At 42.1% G+C, this 19,249-nt stretch overlaps 1 protein-coding gene across 1 annotated transcript in view; it reads right to left on the bottom strand.

Annotated features, from left to right (window-relative positions):
- The window catches only part of LOC132887853 (SH3 and multiple ankyrin repeat domains protein 2-like), a 264,197-nt gene that overhangs the window by 217,244 nt on the left and 27,704 nt on the right, over positions 1 to 19,249 (bottom strand). Inside the window, exons 4-6 of the mRNA XM_060923589.1 lie at positions 16,863 to 16,971; positions 14,564 to 14,715; positions 8,519 to 8,686 (exon numbers count right to left, since the gene is read on the bottom strand). Of these exons, the coding sequence (XP_060779572.1) occupies positions 8,519 to 8,686; positions 14,564 to 14,715; positions 16,863 to 16,971 (429 nt within the window). The remainder of the gene's footprint in view (positions 1 to 8,518; positions 8,687 to 14,563; positions 14,716 to 16,862; positions 16,972 to 19,249) is intronic.

Genomic DNA, 19,249 nt, shown 5'->3' with positions numbered 1-19,249 from the left:
ACGAACAAATGAAATGAACAAACCTTTTGAAAGATCTGAACAGAAAGGATGTTTACGTTCAACTTAGTGAAAGAGAATTTCCTTCTCTATCTGACAAGGCAGCAGTGTTAGTAAATCTCTAAATGTCAGCCTGGATTTATGCTCAGCCTCAGACACTCCGTCCACAGATTATCTGACATGTAGCTTCCCACGACTATTGTAAAGGTGTCAGTTATATTGACCAGTGTTTATTGGTCCATTGTGAGAGCAAGTAGCTCTTCAGAGCACTAGACTGTCTCTCAGAAAGGTTTGTTGAGGTTTAAGGTATCCTCAACCTTCATCCTAGAACTAAGCCTCAGCTACCATCAAAGTATGATCTGTAAGAAGTACAGCAAACCATGCTGCATCCAGGTTGTTTTAGCACCATTTTTACAATTGTCTCTTCCAATAATCATGCAAAAACAAACAGTTTGTGACTGGTCATTTGCAGTGTGTGTGAAGTGGTGTCTTCCTGGGATCATGGCAACATATAGTGAAGAAAACTACCAGACTGTCCAATTATAGATGTCTCACTACAAAACTAGTCTGGATATGACTATTTACAGAGCTTACACTTACACACACACACACACACACACACACACACACACACACACACACACACACACACACACACCTTAGCTTTCTTACCGTATACTGGCATCATTCACACACACAAGGACTCATAAAAAAATCTAAATCTCCTTAGTTGTTGTCTTTGCTTGATGCAGACCAATAATTGACTGTTCACACCTGACACAGTAACATATTTTCCACGACCACAGAATACATCTTCTGATATGATCATTTAACAGGGCTTTTCAAAATGTGGGGCGCGCCTCCCCTGGGGGCGACAGAGTTCTTCAGGGGGGGTGCAACGTGAGGAAAAATAAACCAGAATAAGTTACTATTGCGGACATTTAGCGAACTTCAGCTAGCCTTTACCAGAGACAAAATGGATCGATTTTTAGTACCTAAAGCTACAGTGAGTGAGGAGACAGAGTCTGGGCCAAGCAAAAAAACAGACCCTCCAGGATGTTGCGATTTGCACCTTCAACGCAAATTCAACCAATCCCCGCGAATTCAGGGCAGTGTTGCAATTATATCCAATCACCGCAACTTTCCCGCAAATTTGACCAATCATTGGTGTCATCTTGAGGTGACGTCGACAAACTACCTTCCGCCTTACTTCCGTGTATACGTTCAAGAGAAGCAGCATGTGCGCAGTGTTGCCAGATTGGGCGGTTTTAAGTGCATTTTGGCGGGTTTTGAACATATTTTGGGCTGGAAAACGTCAGCAGTATCTGGCAACATTGCATGATGTGCGAGTCAGTGTTTATATCGGCTTAAATTCTGTTACTGAAAGTGTGTTGTGTTTACAGTGAAGGACTGTGTGCACTTTACATTATTTTTTTACTTAATACAAGAAATTAATGGATGCCAACATTTTTGCCAAAATGGTATTTTATTTTCCATTGTTTAGGCAGCTTCAGCATCATACTGTGAGATTCTGTTCAAATTGTTTTTTTTCTTCTATGAAGCCTGAGCCATTTATTTTATTAGTTTATAATTATTGTTTAATTTAGTCTTCAGGAGAGACTGCCTGCACACAGTACTAGTATTAATAGTGTTTTTTTCTTACATGAAAGCTGAGGCATTTATATTATATTTTAAGGTAACTTCATGTTGTGCTGTGAGGTTCTATGCACTTTAACTTTTGAACCAACAGGTGCATTTGGATAAGTAAAGCCTATTTTTCTGCATTTTTGTAGTCCTGGTAATCTTTTATATTGGTAAAGTTGTTTATAGGACCATTTCTCAGTGTCTTTGTTTTTTTTAATCAATAGTTTTTCAGTAATAACTTAATATTTAACATATCACTCAATTTTAATCACAAAAAGAGAAAATCGCAACAATTTCTCGCAACTTTCACTTCCTCCTAGTCTGGTTAACACCAGACCATATCACAAGTTATACAAATACATATACATATTTTTAATCAATAGTTTTTCAGTAATAACTTAATATTTAACATATCACTCAATTTTAATCATAAAAAGAGAAAATCGCAGCAATTTCTCGCAACTTTCACTTCCTCCTAGTCTGGTTAACACCAGACCATATCACAAGTTATACACATACATATACAAATTTTCAGATCAGAACGATTGTGCAAAGCAGCATGGGATTTCCCAGGCTAACTTCCTCCCGCAATGTAATCGCAACAAAATCCTAAAAAACACCGCAACATTCATCGCAATTTTTTGGAAAACCCCCTGCAACATCAGACATTTTAGCCCACAACAATCACAAAAAAGGCCCACGAAATCCTGGGGGACTGAAAAAAGAAGGAAGTATGACCACGATTATTTAAAGTTTGGATTTTCATGGACTGGATCTGAAGATGCTCCACTGCCACAATGTGTTGTCTGCCAAGAAATGCTAGCTAACGATGCTATGAGATGTTTAAAATGTGTAAAACAAGATGTTTTAAAAAGCACAGATGTTTAAAATGTGAAAAAGAAAAAAAGAAAAATGTGTACAACAACCATTTTTTAAAAATACGAATGGAACATTAAGTATAGCAACAACAAAAATTGTAAGGGGGGGGGGGGGGGCTGTTGTTTATTTGCTCTCCAAGGGGGGGCTGACTCTCCCACACTTTGAAAACCCCTGATTTAAGAAATGTGAAGCTACTCACTGCATCATTTAAAGTTAAAAGGTTTGTTGCCAACTGAAACATTAATCGCTTTAGTAAATTTCAAATCGAAGGTTCTTAAATATTTGCTTAATTAAATCCAAACGGTGATTTTTTTTTTTTTGGCCAGCACATCATGCTGAGCTCAAAAGTAGATATGGTCTCTACTGGAAGGGACCCTCTTTCAATCTTCTACTGAAAGCTTGCAAAAGTCAAAAGTTATACTGAAAGCTTTGAAACAGCGTCTTTCCCAAATCAAGAAACTGTTATTTACGGTTGACAACAATAGCCATGTAATAATCTTTTTATCAGATTTACTTTAGTTTTTGGTTTGTTACATTCCAGAAAGAACAGGAAAGTTCATTGGACATGCTATCAGAATCTTTCATAAAGTGGGACACACTTGCAGTGCCTCTGGGGTCCTTAAAAAAACATTTCATTATAATGACTATATGAATTTTCAGGAAGGTTTTCTTTTTATAATAAAAGTAATGATGCTTTAAGAATAATAAAGAACATGTGCAATAAATATACAAGTTAATATTTTAAAAATTAATTAATTACTTTTTGAGACCTCAGCAGATAAATCCTTTCCTGTACATGACGTGCTGTCTTCATGGGCTGTATGGAGCTGCAGGTTTATAAATAAAAGTACTTCTATTTTTTGTCCAAAAATATAGGAGAACTATGGTTTTATTTTGGAGCTCAGTAAGACGGTGTTTACTTCAGGCTACTGGAGCAAACCACTCCACAAACAAATAATGCATCTCTCATCTCATCTCATTATCTCTAGCCGCTTTATCCTGCTCTACAGGGTCGCAGGCGAGCCTATCCCAGCTGACTATGGGCGAAGGCGGGGTACACCCTGGACAAGACACCAGATCATCACAGGGCTGACACATAGACACAGACAACCATTCACACTCACGGTCAATTTAGAGTCACCAGTTAACCTAACCTGCATGTCTTTGGAGGAAACCGAAGCACCCGGAGGAAACCCACGTGGACACGGGGAGAACATGCAAACTCCACACAGAAAGGCCCTCGCCAGCCTCAGGGCTCGAACCCGGACCTTCTTGCTGTGAGGTGACAGCGCTAACCACTACACCACCGTGCCGCCCATAACGTATCTCTGGTTCGTATAATGTTAGTGAACTTGATCTTTGTTCCTTGAGAAGGGTTGCCAGGTATAATCTGTATAGATGGACACTGCAAATCAGAAATGCGCATAACTGTTAACTTGTTTATCCATGAAAAGACTGAAAAAAGTGTCTATGTTTTTCTGCATCCAAACTTTTTTGTTTATTTATGTATTTTTTGTGTGGATTTTAAGTTATAGATAGAGTAGGACTTTTGGCAACCCTCTGAGCTTCCTTGACAGCTGTTCCTTTAAAACTGCACATTAAAACAAAATCCTTGCTCTTGCGTGACTTTTTAGCTTTGTCCTGCAGGATCATGATGCACAAACCAAGTCTGAAGCTGGCAACAACAACAACAAATCCACGTTCAGTTCAGATTTATATTCATATTCTTTTAGGATGTGTTATCTGTTCAATTCCCAATAATAATCATATTAGGTTACACTTCTACAGAGTGAGTGATATGAATGCATGTAAGACATGTGCCATATTTGGTTGGGAAATGCCAGACCTGTCTCCATGTTTTAGTTGAAATGTTCTTATAATAGAGATCAATCAATACTGCACTGGAGTAAACAAATTTGACTGGTGAGCCACTCATCACTTTCAGCAAAGAGTAAGATGTGCCTTTTATATGAGTTAATTTTATATTTCATCTGTGTTACCTGTTTGCAAATTGCTGTGAACATCAAAAGCAGTAATTGTCCCATTAGTTATGCTGATATGATTGACAACAAGGGGAATGAAAGTGACTCCTAATCAGTTTTACCACTAACAGTAGAGGTTACTGCATAGACTACATGATCAGGAGTGAGTGTAAATACAATGTATTGCAAAAGTATTCATCCCCCTTGGTATTTGTCCTGTTTTGTTACATTACAAGCTGGAATTAAAATGGATTTTTGGGGGGTTAGCACCATTTGATTTACACAACATACCTACCACTTTAAAGGTGAAACTTGTTTTATTATGACACAAAAATTAAGATGAAAAAACAGAAATCTGGAGTGTGCATAGGTATTCATCATGCTTCACTGTAGGAATGGTGTTCTCAGGGTGTTGGGTTTGCGCCACACATGGTGTCTCCCATGATGGCCAAAAAGATACATTTTAATCTCATTTGACCAGAGAATCTTCTTCCATGTGTTTCGGAAGTCTGCCACATGCTGTTGGGCAAACTCCAAACATGTTTTCTTAAGCAATCGCTTTTTTTCTGGCCACTCTTCCATAAAGCCCTGCTCTGTGGAGTGTACGGCTTAAAGTGGTCCTATGGACAGATACTCCCATCTCTGCTGTGGATCTCTGCGGCTCCTTCAGTGTTATCTTTGGTGTCTTTGTTGCATCTCTGATTAATGCCCTCTTTGCCTCGTCTGTGAGTTTTGGTGGGCAGCCTTCTCTTGTCACGTTTGTAGTGGCGCCATCTTCTTTCCATTTTGCTATAATGGATTTAATGGTGCTCTGTGTGATATTCAAAGTTTGGGATATTTTTTATAACCCAACCCTGATCTATACTTCTTCACAACTTTGTCTCTGACCTGTTTGGAGGCTCCTTGGCTCTCATGTTGTTGCTTCGTAGCGTAGCAGAGTCAGGGTCCTTCTAGAACAGGTTGATTTATACAGACATCATGTGACAGATCATGTGACACTTTGATTACACACAGGTGGCTCTTAATCAACTAATTATGTGACTTATGAAGTGAATTGATTGGACCAGCTCTTATTTAGGGTTTCATACAAAAGGGGGTGAATACCTATGCACACTCCAGATTTCTGTTTTTTCATCTAAATTGTTGTTTGTGTCACAATAAAAGAGCAATTTGCACCTTTAAAGTGGTAGGCATGTTGTGCAAATCAAATGGTGCTAACCCTCCTAAAATTCATTTTAATTCCAGCTTGTAATGCAACAAAACAGGACAAACACCAAGGGGGATGGATACTTTTGCAAGACACTGTATAGAGAACACATCCTGAAGCACAAGAACAACTTAATAAGTCACTTCATATTCACTTTCTAGAAATGTATGCATGCACAGTTAATAAATGAAACCCTTGGTTTTATTTACCAGCACAGTATTTTAATCATTGTCAGTAGAACTGTTATAAATGTATTTTGGAGGTAATATGGCAAGACTGGTTGATAGAAAATCATGCTTTAAATGATTAAATGGCAAATTCAGGGCCAACACTGCACCTACTACTGTCTGGCATCCACCTAAAATGCATGAGTGAGCTGCACTTGCTAATATAATTGTCCTGACATTGTGTAATTTTATTTAATACAGCTCCCTTCCTCCCCATCACACCCTTAAGATTTGAGACTTGACTTGTCTTTGCCCTGCAGTGCTGCACTGTTCAGCTTTATTGCATGCAGTAATCAGGGTTAATGTGCTCTGGCACAGAGAGGATTGATCCTAAACGAATTAACATTCTAAAATAAGATACCTAACAAAGTGATGAGAAAATACTTTAGTTTATTTGCTTGTCTTTGTGTGGTGTGATTCTTTTTGTGTGGTTTCAATAACCTTTCTACTTTATAAAATGCAGTTGCACCCAGAAGTTTACATGAAGTTCAGAAAAAGACACATCAACTTTTTTTTTCTCCATGTCTCACAGTAAAATTGAGGAAACTTTTCCTGTTTTAGGTCAGTTAGGATCCTCATTTTTTATTTTTGTAAAATGTCAGAATAATTAGAGAGAGAATTTTTCAGATAATTTTATTCCTTTCATCAAAGTCATTAGTTTACATACACTAAGTTGACTGTGACTTTAAACAGCTTGGAGCATTCCACATGATGATATTTTGGCATTAGAAGCTTCTGATAGGCTAATTGGCATCATTTGAGTTAACTGGAGGCACACCTGTGGACTTTAAGGCACACCTTCAAACACAAGGGCGTTTTTGCATGATATCATGGGAAAATCAAAAGAAACCAACCAGAACATCTGGAAAAGAATTGTGGATCTTCACAAGTCTGTTTCATCCTTGGGTACAATTTCCAGATGCCTGAAGGTCCTATGTTCATCTGTTCAAACAATAATATGCAAGTATAAACACCATGGGAGCCCACAGCCATCATACCGCTCAGGAAGGAGATGGCTTCTGTGTCCCAGAGATGAATATGATTTGGTGCAAAATGTGCAAATGAACCCCAGAACAACAGCGAAAGACTCTGTAAAGATACTGGCTGAAACTGGTAAGAGAGTATCATTATCCACAGTAAAATGAGTTCTATACCAACATGAGCTGAAAGACCACTCAGCGAGGAGAAAGCCACTGCTCCAAAACCATCATAATAAAACAGATTACAGTTTGCAGTGGCACATGAGCACAAAGATCTTAATTTCTGGAGACATGTCCCGTGGTCTGATGAAACAAAACTTGAACTGTTTTGGTCATAATGATCATTGTTATATTTGGAGGAGAAAGGGGGAAACTTGCAAGCCTCAGAACACCATCCCAACCGTGAAGCATAGGAGTGGCAGCATCATGTTGTGGGACTGCTTTGTTGCAGGAGGGACTGGTGCATGTCACAAAATAGATGGTGTCATGAGGAAAGAAAATTATGTGGATATATTGAAGCAACATCTCAAGACATCAGCCAAAAAGTTAAAGCTTGGGCGTGGATGGGTCTTCCAAATGGACAATGACCCCCAAAGTCAAAGTCCCTCTCATGCCAAAATTTGGTCTTCCCAGTCAGTTTCCTGTCCCAGTACTAACCAACTCTTTAAGGTGTATGGGTGTGGCACTGATCTCTGTTTTGATAGCCCTCAGCCTCTCACCTGTACAGCTAGAGTTACAGTGGGTGGCTAGTCCTCTGGTAACCGCAATAGTTTGACTTCCCCACTCACATCTGTATTGCAGCGTGCCTTGCCAGACGGTAGTAGGTACCATTTTTATGATGGTCTTTGGTATGACCCAACCGCGAGTAGAACTTATGATCTCCTGGTCAAGAGGCGGACATGCTAACCACTAGGCCAACTCACGGTCAATGACCCCAAGCACACCTCTAAATTAGTTGCAGAGTGGCTTAAGGACAACAAAGTGAAGGTATTGGAGTGGCCATCACAAAGCTCTGACCTCAATCCTATAGAAAATTTGTGGGTGGCACTGAAAAGGCGTGTGAGCAAGAATCCCCACAAATTTGACTCAACTCCACCAGTTCTGTCAGGAGGACTGGGCCAAAATTCCAGCAAGATATTGTGAGAAACTTGTGGAAGGCTACCCAAAACACTTGATCCAAGTTAAACAGTTCAAAGGCAATTCTACCAAATACTAATCAAGTGTACTGTATGTAAACTTCTGACTTTAATGAAAGTAATTAAAAATTCTCTAAAAAAATATCTCTCTGATTATTCTGACATTTTGCAATTTATTATTATTATTATTATTATTATTATTATTATTGGGGATCCTAACTGACCTAAAACAGGAAAAGTTTCCTCAATTTTTTTTGGTCAGACATGGAGAAAAAAAAAGTGTCTTTTTCTAAACTGTTTGTAAACTTCTGGTTGCAACTGTATTTAACCCCATACAAGCACTATACCTCAGAGATATTAAGGAAGAAGGATGGAGCAATATAATATGGCACGATTTTTTTCGATGAAATGAAAACAGTTCTTGGTACTGGACACTGATTGTACTATACCAGGAGTCAAGGATCACCTGATGAATTTCATGCCAGCCATTCTCATCCTGACAGCTGATGCTGGCATGCTCGTGGAGAAGGAGCTCGCAGCAGCCTGAGTCTCCACCCACCATGGCTGTGTGATACAATGCCGACAAACCACGACTGTCCTTATAATCTGGTGACGCCCCCAACTCCAGCAAAGTCTGACAGGAAAGTAATGCCGTGTTAATCCTTGTGTTATTTCAAAGAATATTTGTATCACAATCACTCAAAAGACCAAAAACTTCAAACAAAAAGCTCACTTAAGCTTGGATTTGGTTTCACTCATTTATATCAAATGACCATGGATATACTAAAACCAACAAGAGAGAGGATGAGGATGAGGACAGGTCAGATGATAAGTAAGTAGATCAAATAGCAGACAGTAGGCCTGGCATTAATATTGTTGGAGATTCAGTATGATGTATTATGAAAATTAGTAATCACTTATCAGCAATAATAATATTGCCAGCCAGGATATGGTTTCAAAATATGTTGCACACACTTAATGGTGTTAACACCTATCAGCATTGTTCTTTAAAAATAAGGAGTTTCTGTTTGCTTGTATTGCCCACAACTACACTCACAGGCCACTTTATTAGGTACACCCTAACATCAAACATCAGAATGGGAAAAACTGTGATCTCTGTGACTTTCACTGTGGCATGGGTGCTGGTTTGAGGTAGCTGGACTAGTTTGAGTATTTCAGAAACTGCTGGCATCCTGGGGTTTCACAAACAGTCTCTAGAGTTTACACAGAATGGTGCAAAAAAAATAAAAGGAATAAACATTGAGTGAGTGACAGTTCTGCGGGTGGAAATGCCTTGTTAAGAGAGATCAGAGGAAAATGGCCAGATTGGTTTGAGCTGCCAGGAAGGATATAGCAACTTCACTCTTTACAACCGTGGTGAGCAGAAAGCATCTTAGCATGCAACAGCAGAAGACCACATTGGGTTCCACTCCTGCCAGCCAAGAACAAGAATCTTAGAATCAAGAACAAGGTCGTAATAAAATGGCCAGTGAGCATAATTTCTGGCACTGTGTAAAGCCCAAAGTTATCTGTGATTAGTTTTAAATGTTGCAGGAAACTGAAAAATGTGGCTTTATAGTAACCATAGGACATATTCTAAGTTGGCAATTCAGCCACTCAAGTTCAAAACATATCAGGAGATGAGAAAGTTATCCAAATTCACACTTTTTTATTTTTCCATTCAGCCCATTATCTATTATCCATCCATCCATCCATCCATCCATCCATCCATTATCTGTAGCCACTTATCCTGTCCTACAGGGTCGCAGGTAAGTTGAAGCCTATCTCAGCTAACTATGGGCGAGAGGCGGGGTACACCCTGGACAAGTCGCCAGGTCATCGCAGGGCTGACACATAGACACAGATAACCATTCACACACATTCACACCTACGGTCAATTTAGAGTCACCAGTTAACCTAACCTGCATGCCTTTGGACTGTGGGGGAAACCGGAGCACCTGGAGGAAACCCACGCAGACACAGGGAGAGCATGCAAACTCCACACAGAAAGGCCCTCGTCGGCCGCTGGGCTTGAACCCAGGACCTTCTTGCTGTGAGGCCTCATTATCTATTAACAATAGTTAAATACACATCTTGGCATTCTGATTCAGTGTCATTGCTTTGTTCATTAATCGATATAGGAGAGAAAATAGCGAGTTTAGTTATGCTAATTATGCCATCTGTGCTCATAAGATTTCTTTACATTGCATTTCTGATCCAAAATTAAGACTAAAATATACAGTGTCTTGCAAAAGTATTCATCCCCTTTAGTGTTTGTCCCATCTTGTCACATTACAAGCTGGAATTAAAATGGATTTTTTGGGGGTGTTAGCACCATTTGATTTACACAACATGCCTACCACATTAAAGGTGAAAATTGTTGTTTTATTGTGACACAAACAATAACTAAGATGAAAAAAACAGAAATCTGGAGTGTGCATAGGTATCCCCCCCCCCAAAGTCAATACTTTGTACAACCACCTTTTGCTGCAATTACAGCTATTGGGGTATGTCTCTATTAGCTTAGCACATCTAGTTACTGGAATTTTTGCCCATTCCTCAAGGCAAAACTGCTCCAACTCCTTCAAGTTAGATGGGTTGTGTTGGTGTACAGCAATCTTCAAGTTATGCCACAGATTTTCAATTGGATTGAGGTCTGGGCTTTGATTAGGCCATTCCAAGACATTTAAATGTTTTCCTTGAAACCACTCCAGTGTAGCTTTAACAGTATCTCGTCTCGTCTTCTTCCGCTTTATCCGGGACCGGGTCGCGGAGGCAGCAGTCTAAGCAGGGAAGCCCAAACTTCACTTTCCCCAGACACCTCGGCCAGCTCCTCAGGAAGAACACCGAGGCGTTCCCAGGCCAGCCGAGAGACATAGTCCCTCCAGCATGTCCTGGGTCTTCCCCGGGGCCTCCTCCCGGGGGGACATGCCTGGAACACCTCCCCAGGAAGGCGTCCAGGAGGCATCCGAAAAAGATGCCCGAGCCACCTCAGCTGATTCCTCTCGATGTGGAGGAGCAGCGGCTCTACTCTGAGCTCCTCCTGAGTGACTGTGCTTCTCACCCTATCTCTAAGGGAGCGCCCAGCCACCCTGCGAAGGAAACTCATTTCGGCCGCTTGTATCCATGATCTTGTTCTTTCGGTCATTACCCAAAGCTCATGACCATAGGTGAGAGTCGGAACATAGATCGACCGGTAAATTGAGAGCTTCGCCTTTTGGCTCAGCTCCTTCTTCACCACAAAGTGACCGCATCACTGCGGAGGCTGCACTGATCCGCCTGTCGATCTTGCGCTCCATCCTTCCCTCACTCATGAACAAGATCCCGAGATACTTAAACTCCTCCACTTGAGGCAGGACTTCTCCACCAACCTGGAGAGGACAAGCCACCCTTTTCCAGTTGAGAACCATGGCCTCGGACTTGGAGGTGCTGATTCTCATCCCAGCCGCTTCACACTCGACTGCAAACCGCCCCAGTGCATGCTGAAGGTCCTGGTTTGAAGAAGCCAACAGGACAACATCATCCGCAAAAAGCAGAAATGAAATCCTGTGGTTCCCAAACAGAATTCCTTCCGGCCCCTGGCTGCGCCTAGAAATTCTGTCCATAAAAATTATGAACAGAACCGGTGACAAAGGGCAGCCCTGCCAGAGTCCAACATGCACTGGGAACAGGTCTGACTTACTGCCGGCAATACGAACCAGACTCCTGCTCCGTTCGTACAGGGACCGGACAGCCCTTAGCAAAGAGCCCCGAACCCCATACTCCCGAAGCACCCCCCACAGAATACCACAGGGGACATGGTCAAATGCGTTCTCCAGATCCACAAAGCACATGTGGACTGGTTGGGCAAACTCCCATGAACCCTCGAGCACCCTATGAAGGGTATAGAGCTGGTCCAGTGTTCCGCGACCAGGACGAAAACTGCATTGTTCCTCCTGGATCCGAGGTTCGACTATTGGTCGAATTCTCCTCTCCAGTACCCTGGAGTAAACCTTCCTTGGGAGGCTGAGAAGTGTGATTCCCCTATAATTGGAGCACACTCTCTGGTCCCCTTTCTTAAAAAGAGGGACCACCACCCCAGTCTGCCACTCCAGAGGCACTGTCCCCGACCGCCACGTGATGTTGCAGAGGTGTGTCAACCAAGACAGCCCCACAACATCCAGAGACTTGAGATACTCAGGGCGGATCTCATCCACCCCCGGTGCCTTGCCACCGAAGAGCTTGCAAACCACCTCAGTGACTTCGGCTTGTGTAATGGACGAGTCCACCTCTGAGTCATCAGCGTCAGTCTCCTCAGTGGAAGACATGACGGTGGGATTGAGGAGATCCTCAAAGTATTCCTTCCACCGCCCGACAATGTCCCCAGTCGAGGTCAACAGCTCCCCACCCGCACTGTAAACAGTGTTGGCAGAGTACTGCTTCCCCCTCCTGAGGCGCCGGACGGTTTGCCAGAATTTCTTCAAGGCTGACCGATAGTCCTTCTCCATGGCCTCCCCGAACTCCTCCCAGTTCCATGTTTTTGCCTCTGCAACTGCCTGAGCTGCAGCACGCCTGGCCTGCCGATACCTGTCAGCTGCCTCAGGAGTCCTGGAGGTCAACATGGCCTGATAGGACTCCTTCTTCAGCTTGACGGCATCCCTTACTTCTGGTGTCCACCACCGGGTTCGGGGATTGCCGCCACGACAGGCACCGGAGACCTTGCGGCCACAGCTCCGAACAGCTGCATCCACAATGGAGGTAGAGAACATGGTCCACTCAGACTCAATGTCCCCCACCTCCCTCGGAAGCTGGGAAAACCCCTATGGAGAAAAAAACGAGGACCGTGACGTCGCCTGGTATGACACAGCCGGGGCCCCACCCTGGAGCCAGGCCTGGGGTTGGGGCTCGTATGCGAGCACTTGGTGGCCGGGCCTTTGCCCATGGGGCCCGGCCGGGCTCAGCCCGAAGAGGTGACGTGGGCCCAATCTCCTGTGGGTCCACCACCCACAGAGGTAGCAGTAGGGGACTGGTGCAGTGTGGATTGGGTGGCAGTCGAAGGCAGGGGCCTCGACGACCTGATCCCCGGACACAGCGGCTGGCTGTTGGGACATGGCTTTAACAGTATGTTTAGGGTCATTGTCCTGCTGGAACGTGAACCTTCATCCCAGTCATAAACCTCTGGCCGACTCAAACAAGTTTTCCTCCAGAATTGCCCTGTATTTAGTGCCATCCATCTTTCCTTTAGTCCTGACCAGCTTTCCTGTCCCTGCAGATGAAAAACATTCCCACAGCCTGATGCTGCCACCACCATGCTTCACTGTAAGAATGGTGTTCTCAGGGTGTTGGGTTTGCGCTATACATGGTGTTTCCCATGATGGTCAAAAAGACAAATTTTTGTCTCATCTGACCAGAGAATCTTCTTCCATGTGTTTGGGGAGTCTGCTACATGCTGTTGGGCAAACTCCAAACATGTTTTCTTAATTGATGGCTTTTTTCTGGCCACTGTTCCATAAAGCCCCATTCTGTGGATTGTACGGCTTAAAGTGGTCCTATGGACAGATACTCCCATCTCCACTGTGGATCTTTGCCGCTCCTTCAGTGTTATCTTTGGTGTCTTTGTTGCATCTCTGATTAGTGCCCTCCTTGACCATTCTGTGAGTTTTGGTGGGCAGCCTTCTCTTGTCAGGTTTGTAGTGGTCCCATATTCTTTCCATTTCGCTATCATGGATTTAATGGTCCTCCCTGGGATATTCAAAGTTTGGGATATTTTTATAACCCAACCCTGATTTATAATTCTCCACAACTTTGTCTGACATGTTTGGAGGCTCCTTGGTTCTCACATTGCTTGCTTAGTAGTGTTGCAGAGTCAGGGTCCTTCTAGAACAGGTTGATTATACAGACATCATGGAACAGATCATGTGACACTTTGCTTGCATACAGGTGGATCTTAATCAACTAATTATGCGACTTATGAAATTAATTGTTTGGACCAGCTCTTATTTAGGGGTTTCATATGAAAAAGTGTGAATACCTATGCACACTCCAGATTTCTGGGTTTTTTTTTTCATCTTAATTATTATGTGTCACAATTTTTTTTTTTTTAAATTGCACCTTTTTAGTGGTAGGCATGTTGTGTAAATGAAATGGTGCTAACCCCCCCCAAAATCCATTTTCTTTCCAGCTTGTACTGTGACAAAACAGGACAAACACCAAGGGGGATTAATACTTTTGCAAGACACTGTATTTTGCCTTTAAACCATAAATTTTCTCTGTATCTTTAACTGCAAAAATTTTGAGTCTGAAAAAAAACATAAAAATGAAGCCGTGTTAGGCAAATGACAAGCGAATTTGACTGGCAGGGGGTCATATATACAGTATAACAAATGATTAACCATTTGTGGGATATAACAAATGATTATTCTTTCACATTGTATACTACTGTGATGAATAGTAAAGGTATTGTATATAGTGATGGAGTATACAGTATCCATTCTCCATTACAGCATTCATTACAGCATCTGATCTTCCATACCATTAGTGTGTATTTGTTGTTAGCACGAGCTGCTCGGTGTAGGGCTGTCATGCCGTCTTTAGCTCGGAAGTCCAGATGAGCTCCTCCATTTTTTAGCACCTTAATGATGTCGCCCATGTTCTCCAGGTGAGCAGCAGATGTCAGTGGTGTCTCTGTGCAGGACACACACACACACACACACACACACACACACACACACACACACACACAGGTTCTCGGGAATAATTGCTGTATGAGAGCACCATTTATTGTCAATACTGCATCATACCTGACCTTAATGGAATATCTCAGCATGCATGTGCATAATCACAAAGGGTTATTCATACAGTGCCTTGAAAAAGTATTCATACCCCTTGAACTTTTTCACATTTTTCCACCTTACAACCACGAACTTAAAAGTTTTTTTATTGAGATTTTATGTGATAGACCAACACAGAGTAGCACATAATTGTGAAGTGAAATGGAAATGATAAATGGTCTTCAAAATTTTAAACAAATAAAAATCTGAAAAATGTGGTGTGCATTAGTATTCAGCCCCCTGTACTCTGATACCTCTAAATACAATACAGTGCAATCAATTGCCTTCAGAAGTCATCTAATTAGTTAATAGAGTCCTACTGTGTGTAATTTACTCTCAGCATAAATACACTTGTTCTGTGAAGGCCTCAGTGGTTTGTTAGAGAACACTGAAGAACAAACAGCATCATGAAGACCAAAGAACTCACCAGACAGGTCAGGGATAAAGTTCTGGAGAAGTTTAAAGCAGGGTTAGGTTATAAAAAAATATCCCAAGCTCTGGACATCTCAAGAAGCACTGTTCAATCCATCATTCAAAAATGGAAAAAGTATGGCACAACTGCAAACCTACCAAGACATGGCCGTCCACCTAAACTGAAAGAGCGAGCAAGGAGAGCACTGGTCAGAGAAGCAGCCAAGAGGCCCATGATCACTCTGGAGGAGCTGCAGAAATCCACAGCTCAGGTGGGAGAATCTGTGCACAGGACAACTATAAGTCGTATACTCCACAAATCTGGCCTTTTTGGAAGCGTGGCAAGAAGAAAGCCATTGTTGAAAGATAGGCATAAGAAGTCCCGTTTGCAGTTTGCCAGAAGCCATGTAGGGGACACAGCAAACATGTGAAAGAAGGTGCTTTGGTCAGATGAGACCAAAGTTGAACTTTTTGGCCTAAATGCAAAGCGCTATGTGTGGTGGAAAACTAACACTGCTCATCACCCTGCACACACCATCCCCACTGTAAAACATGGTGGTGGCAGCATCATGCTATGGGGATGCTTTTCTTCAGCAGGGACAGGGAAGCTGGTCAGAGTTGATGGGAAGATGGATGGAGCTAAATACAGGGCAATCCTGGAAGAAAACCTGTTGGAGGCTGCAAAAGACTTGAGACTGGGAAGGAGATTCACCTTCCAACAAGACAATGACCCTAAACATACAGCCAGAGCTACAATGGAATGGTTTAGATCAAAGAATATTCATATGTTAGAATGGCCCAGTCAAATTCCAGACCTCAATCCCATTGAGCATCTGTGGCAAGACTTGAAAATTGCTGTTCACAGACGCTCTCCATACAATCTGGCTGAGCTTGAGGTATTTTGCAAAGAAGAATGGGCAAAAATTTCAGTGTCTAGATGCGCAAAGCTGGTAGAGACATACCACAAAAGACTTGCAGCTGTAATTGCAGCAAAAGGTGGCTCTACAAAGTATTGGGCTGAATACTAATGCACACCACATTTTTTCAGATTTTTATTTGTTTAAAAATTTGAAGACCATTTATCATTTTCGTTTCACTTCACAATTATGTGCTACTCTGTGTTGGTCTGTCACATAAAATCTCAATAAAAAACTTTTGAGTTCGTGGTTGTAAGGTGGAAAAATGTGAAAAAGTTCAAGGGGTATGAATACTTTTTCAAGGCACTGTACTGTATGTTATGCACCACCAGTGGTGGTTATACGAGGTTCACAGAACCACAGCATGCCTAATTAGCATTCAACATACAGGAATCTTGCAAATTCTTGACAATTTTAAACAAGTGCATTTGAATTACCTGATACTAAAGTGTATTGATCAAGCACAATAATACACCTGTGACTTACATGGCAGAAAGTACTACTTTCAGATGCATGTGGTTATCGAAAATCAATCAACACCATCTAACCAATCAGAATGGAATATCCACAGTACTGTGGTGTCATAGAAATTAGCATTAAAGACCTGTTGTAGTGAATAAAATAATTCTGTATAGTGTGTGTGTGTGTGTGTTTGATGGTGGTAGGGGTGTACCTCCTGTTTCTGAATCGTGGTAGTTCGGGTCAAGTCCTTTATCCAACATTTTAGAGATTTTCTCTGACTGGTAATTTTGGATGTAATCCATAAACTTCCTCAGATTGGCCTAAAGTAAGACAGACAGAGAGAGAGAGAGAGAGAGAGAGAGAGCGTTTCCCTGTATTTTTCGGGCCAGTTATAAATAGGTAGCAGAACAGCTCCCCATACACATAAAAAAAAACAGCGAGAAAGAGGAGAAGTAATGGGAAGCAGATGAAGGTCACATGATTCATATGATCACATACTATAGGTTTTCTTTCCCTTAATAAACATATCTTAACATCTGTACTACCTCCATTTTTTCCTCTTTTCTTTAGCTTTTGGCAGTCTGAAAAAAGAGGGCTCTGATTTTGTTACATCCACACCAGAGTCCACTAAGGACTCATTTCCTGCACTCACCATTATAGATTTATTGTTAAATCTATTTGTACAGTCAATTGCACAACAGCTATTTCCCATTTTAAATCTTTGTGTGTGTGTTTTCACAGCATTAGAGCTGTGTTACTTCCCCCTAGGTTCAAGTCTCGTGCTTTTTCCACTGTTTTACATTATTAGACAACCCTCTGCTCTCTAAACAATGTGGTTACCTCTCAGAAAATGTAATGCTCCGCCCCTGAATTCCACTCCAGAGATTACTTATCTCCCAGGTCAGCGCTAATCCAAATCCTGGACGGGAATTCCACCTTGCCTGCATTCACTTCCTGGTTTTCTCTGATGTGTATATTAACGCCGTTCTCGGACAGGGACTTCGCCAGAACGTCTCATCTGTTTTTCTTGTTGTTTCTGTGCCCTTTCTGCCTTCATGTTTTTTTTTTTTTTGCTCTCTAGCCTACTTGTTTCTTGTCACGGTTTTTGCTCTAATGTTTTGTCTTTTTCATGTTTTTTGTGCTAGCGGTTTTTGTCCTTGCCTGCCTCGCTTTTTGTCCCAAGTTTTGTCTGGACTATTTTTGCTATTTTTTGTTTGTTTACTTTTTGCTTCAATTAAATCACCTTTTTATTGGGATTTCTTGTCAGTGTTCTGCTTTTGGATCCTATCGCACCACATCTCGCCACCCTTAACAGAAAAACTAAGAGATTACGTAGCCTAATAATAATAGCATTTCATTTTTTATTTCATGATTCAAATCATCATAAATTCATATCACACTTTTTCATCACACAATATATTGTTACATTAGTCCTCAGTATTACTTTAAACTGCAACCGGTAGTGAGTCTCAGGTCCAGGAGGACTTGAGTATTGGGGAAAGTGGAGTTACTCCTTAATCACCATTGCTCCCAGGTCCGCTCTGACCCAAAGTGGTAGCACCTGCCTGGGTTCCAGCTATGGGTTAAATAGTACATCACCAATAAGGTGCTGGCAGCAGGTGCTGGCAGCAGGGTGCTTTTCAGTGCAGTGTGGCAGATGAACCCAACAGGGTCAATAGCACACCACCAGATGGCATGCGGAAGAGCCACTCAAATGGCCAGTGGATGGCATCACTCAGCAAGTCAGTTGTCACTGCAGGGCAACTTCCATACCTATCAGGTCTGTGGCACTTTTGTGCACCGCTTGACATTGGATCTAGAGGTCCAGAGAGACAACATGATGGGGGCAGAACATCGCTTGTCTTACCTTACTGTGCAGGGCACTTCATTAGGAGAGGAGATAGGCCATTTATGCCACCGCTGCAGACGACTCTGTTGCCCTGGTGCAGGCCTCGCAGCCCATCTGCATTTCTGCGCATCCTAATGAAGCAGTCATCATTGGTAGCAATGGACAGCTGCCGCCACCAACAATATCATTACATGCCTATTGTTTATCAATCTTGGTGGAATTCAATATTTTTGCAAATCAAATGAGCAAATATCTTACTGCAATATTGCACTGTTCATTCATTAAACTTAAACTCTTTTCAGTGAACAGAACAGCCTGTGTGAATATCTCCTTTGAAGCCCCCATCACAGAGCTAACAGACACTCACTGAAGCCCAAGTGTCAATTAGTGTCTGTTAGGTGTTTGCGTACTTGCTCTTTTAATGGAATGAAACATTAATGCTGATTGGACAACTGGCTTTTAATGCATTGTTTTGAGTCCTGCATGGACACAAGGCTTCAAAAAAATATCTCAATGTTTATTGGACAATGCAGTCCGCATTCTTTGATTTCTCCAGTGCTTTTAATGGGTGGCCTGGTGGTGTAGTGGTTAGCACTGTCGCCTCACAGCAGTAAGGTTCTGGGTTCAAGCCCAGTGGCCGATGGGGGCCTTTCTGTGTGGAGCTTGCAGGTTCTCCCTGTGTCTGCGTGGGTTTCGTCTGAGTGTGCCAGATTCCCCCACAGTTCAAAGATATGCGGTTAGGTTAACAT

The sequence above is a fragment of the Neoarius graeffei genome, chromosome 6, assembly GCF_027579695.1.
Source record: "Neoarius graeffei isolate fNeoGra1 chromosome 6, fNeoGra1.pri, whole genome shotgun sequence".
NCBI classification, from domain to species: Eukaryota; Metazoa; Chordata; class Actinopteri; order Siluriformes; family Ariidae; genus Neoarius; species Neoarius graeffei.
The sequence above is the reverse complement of the archived record's forward strand: the minus strand, read 5'-3'. Positions and strand labels throughout refer to the sequence as shown.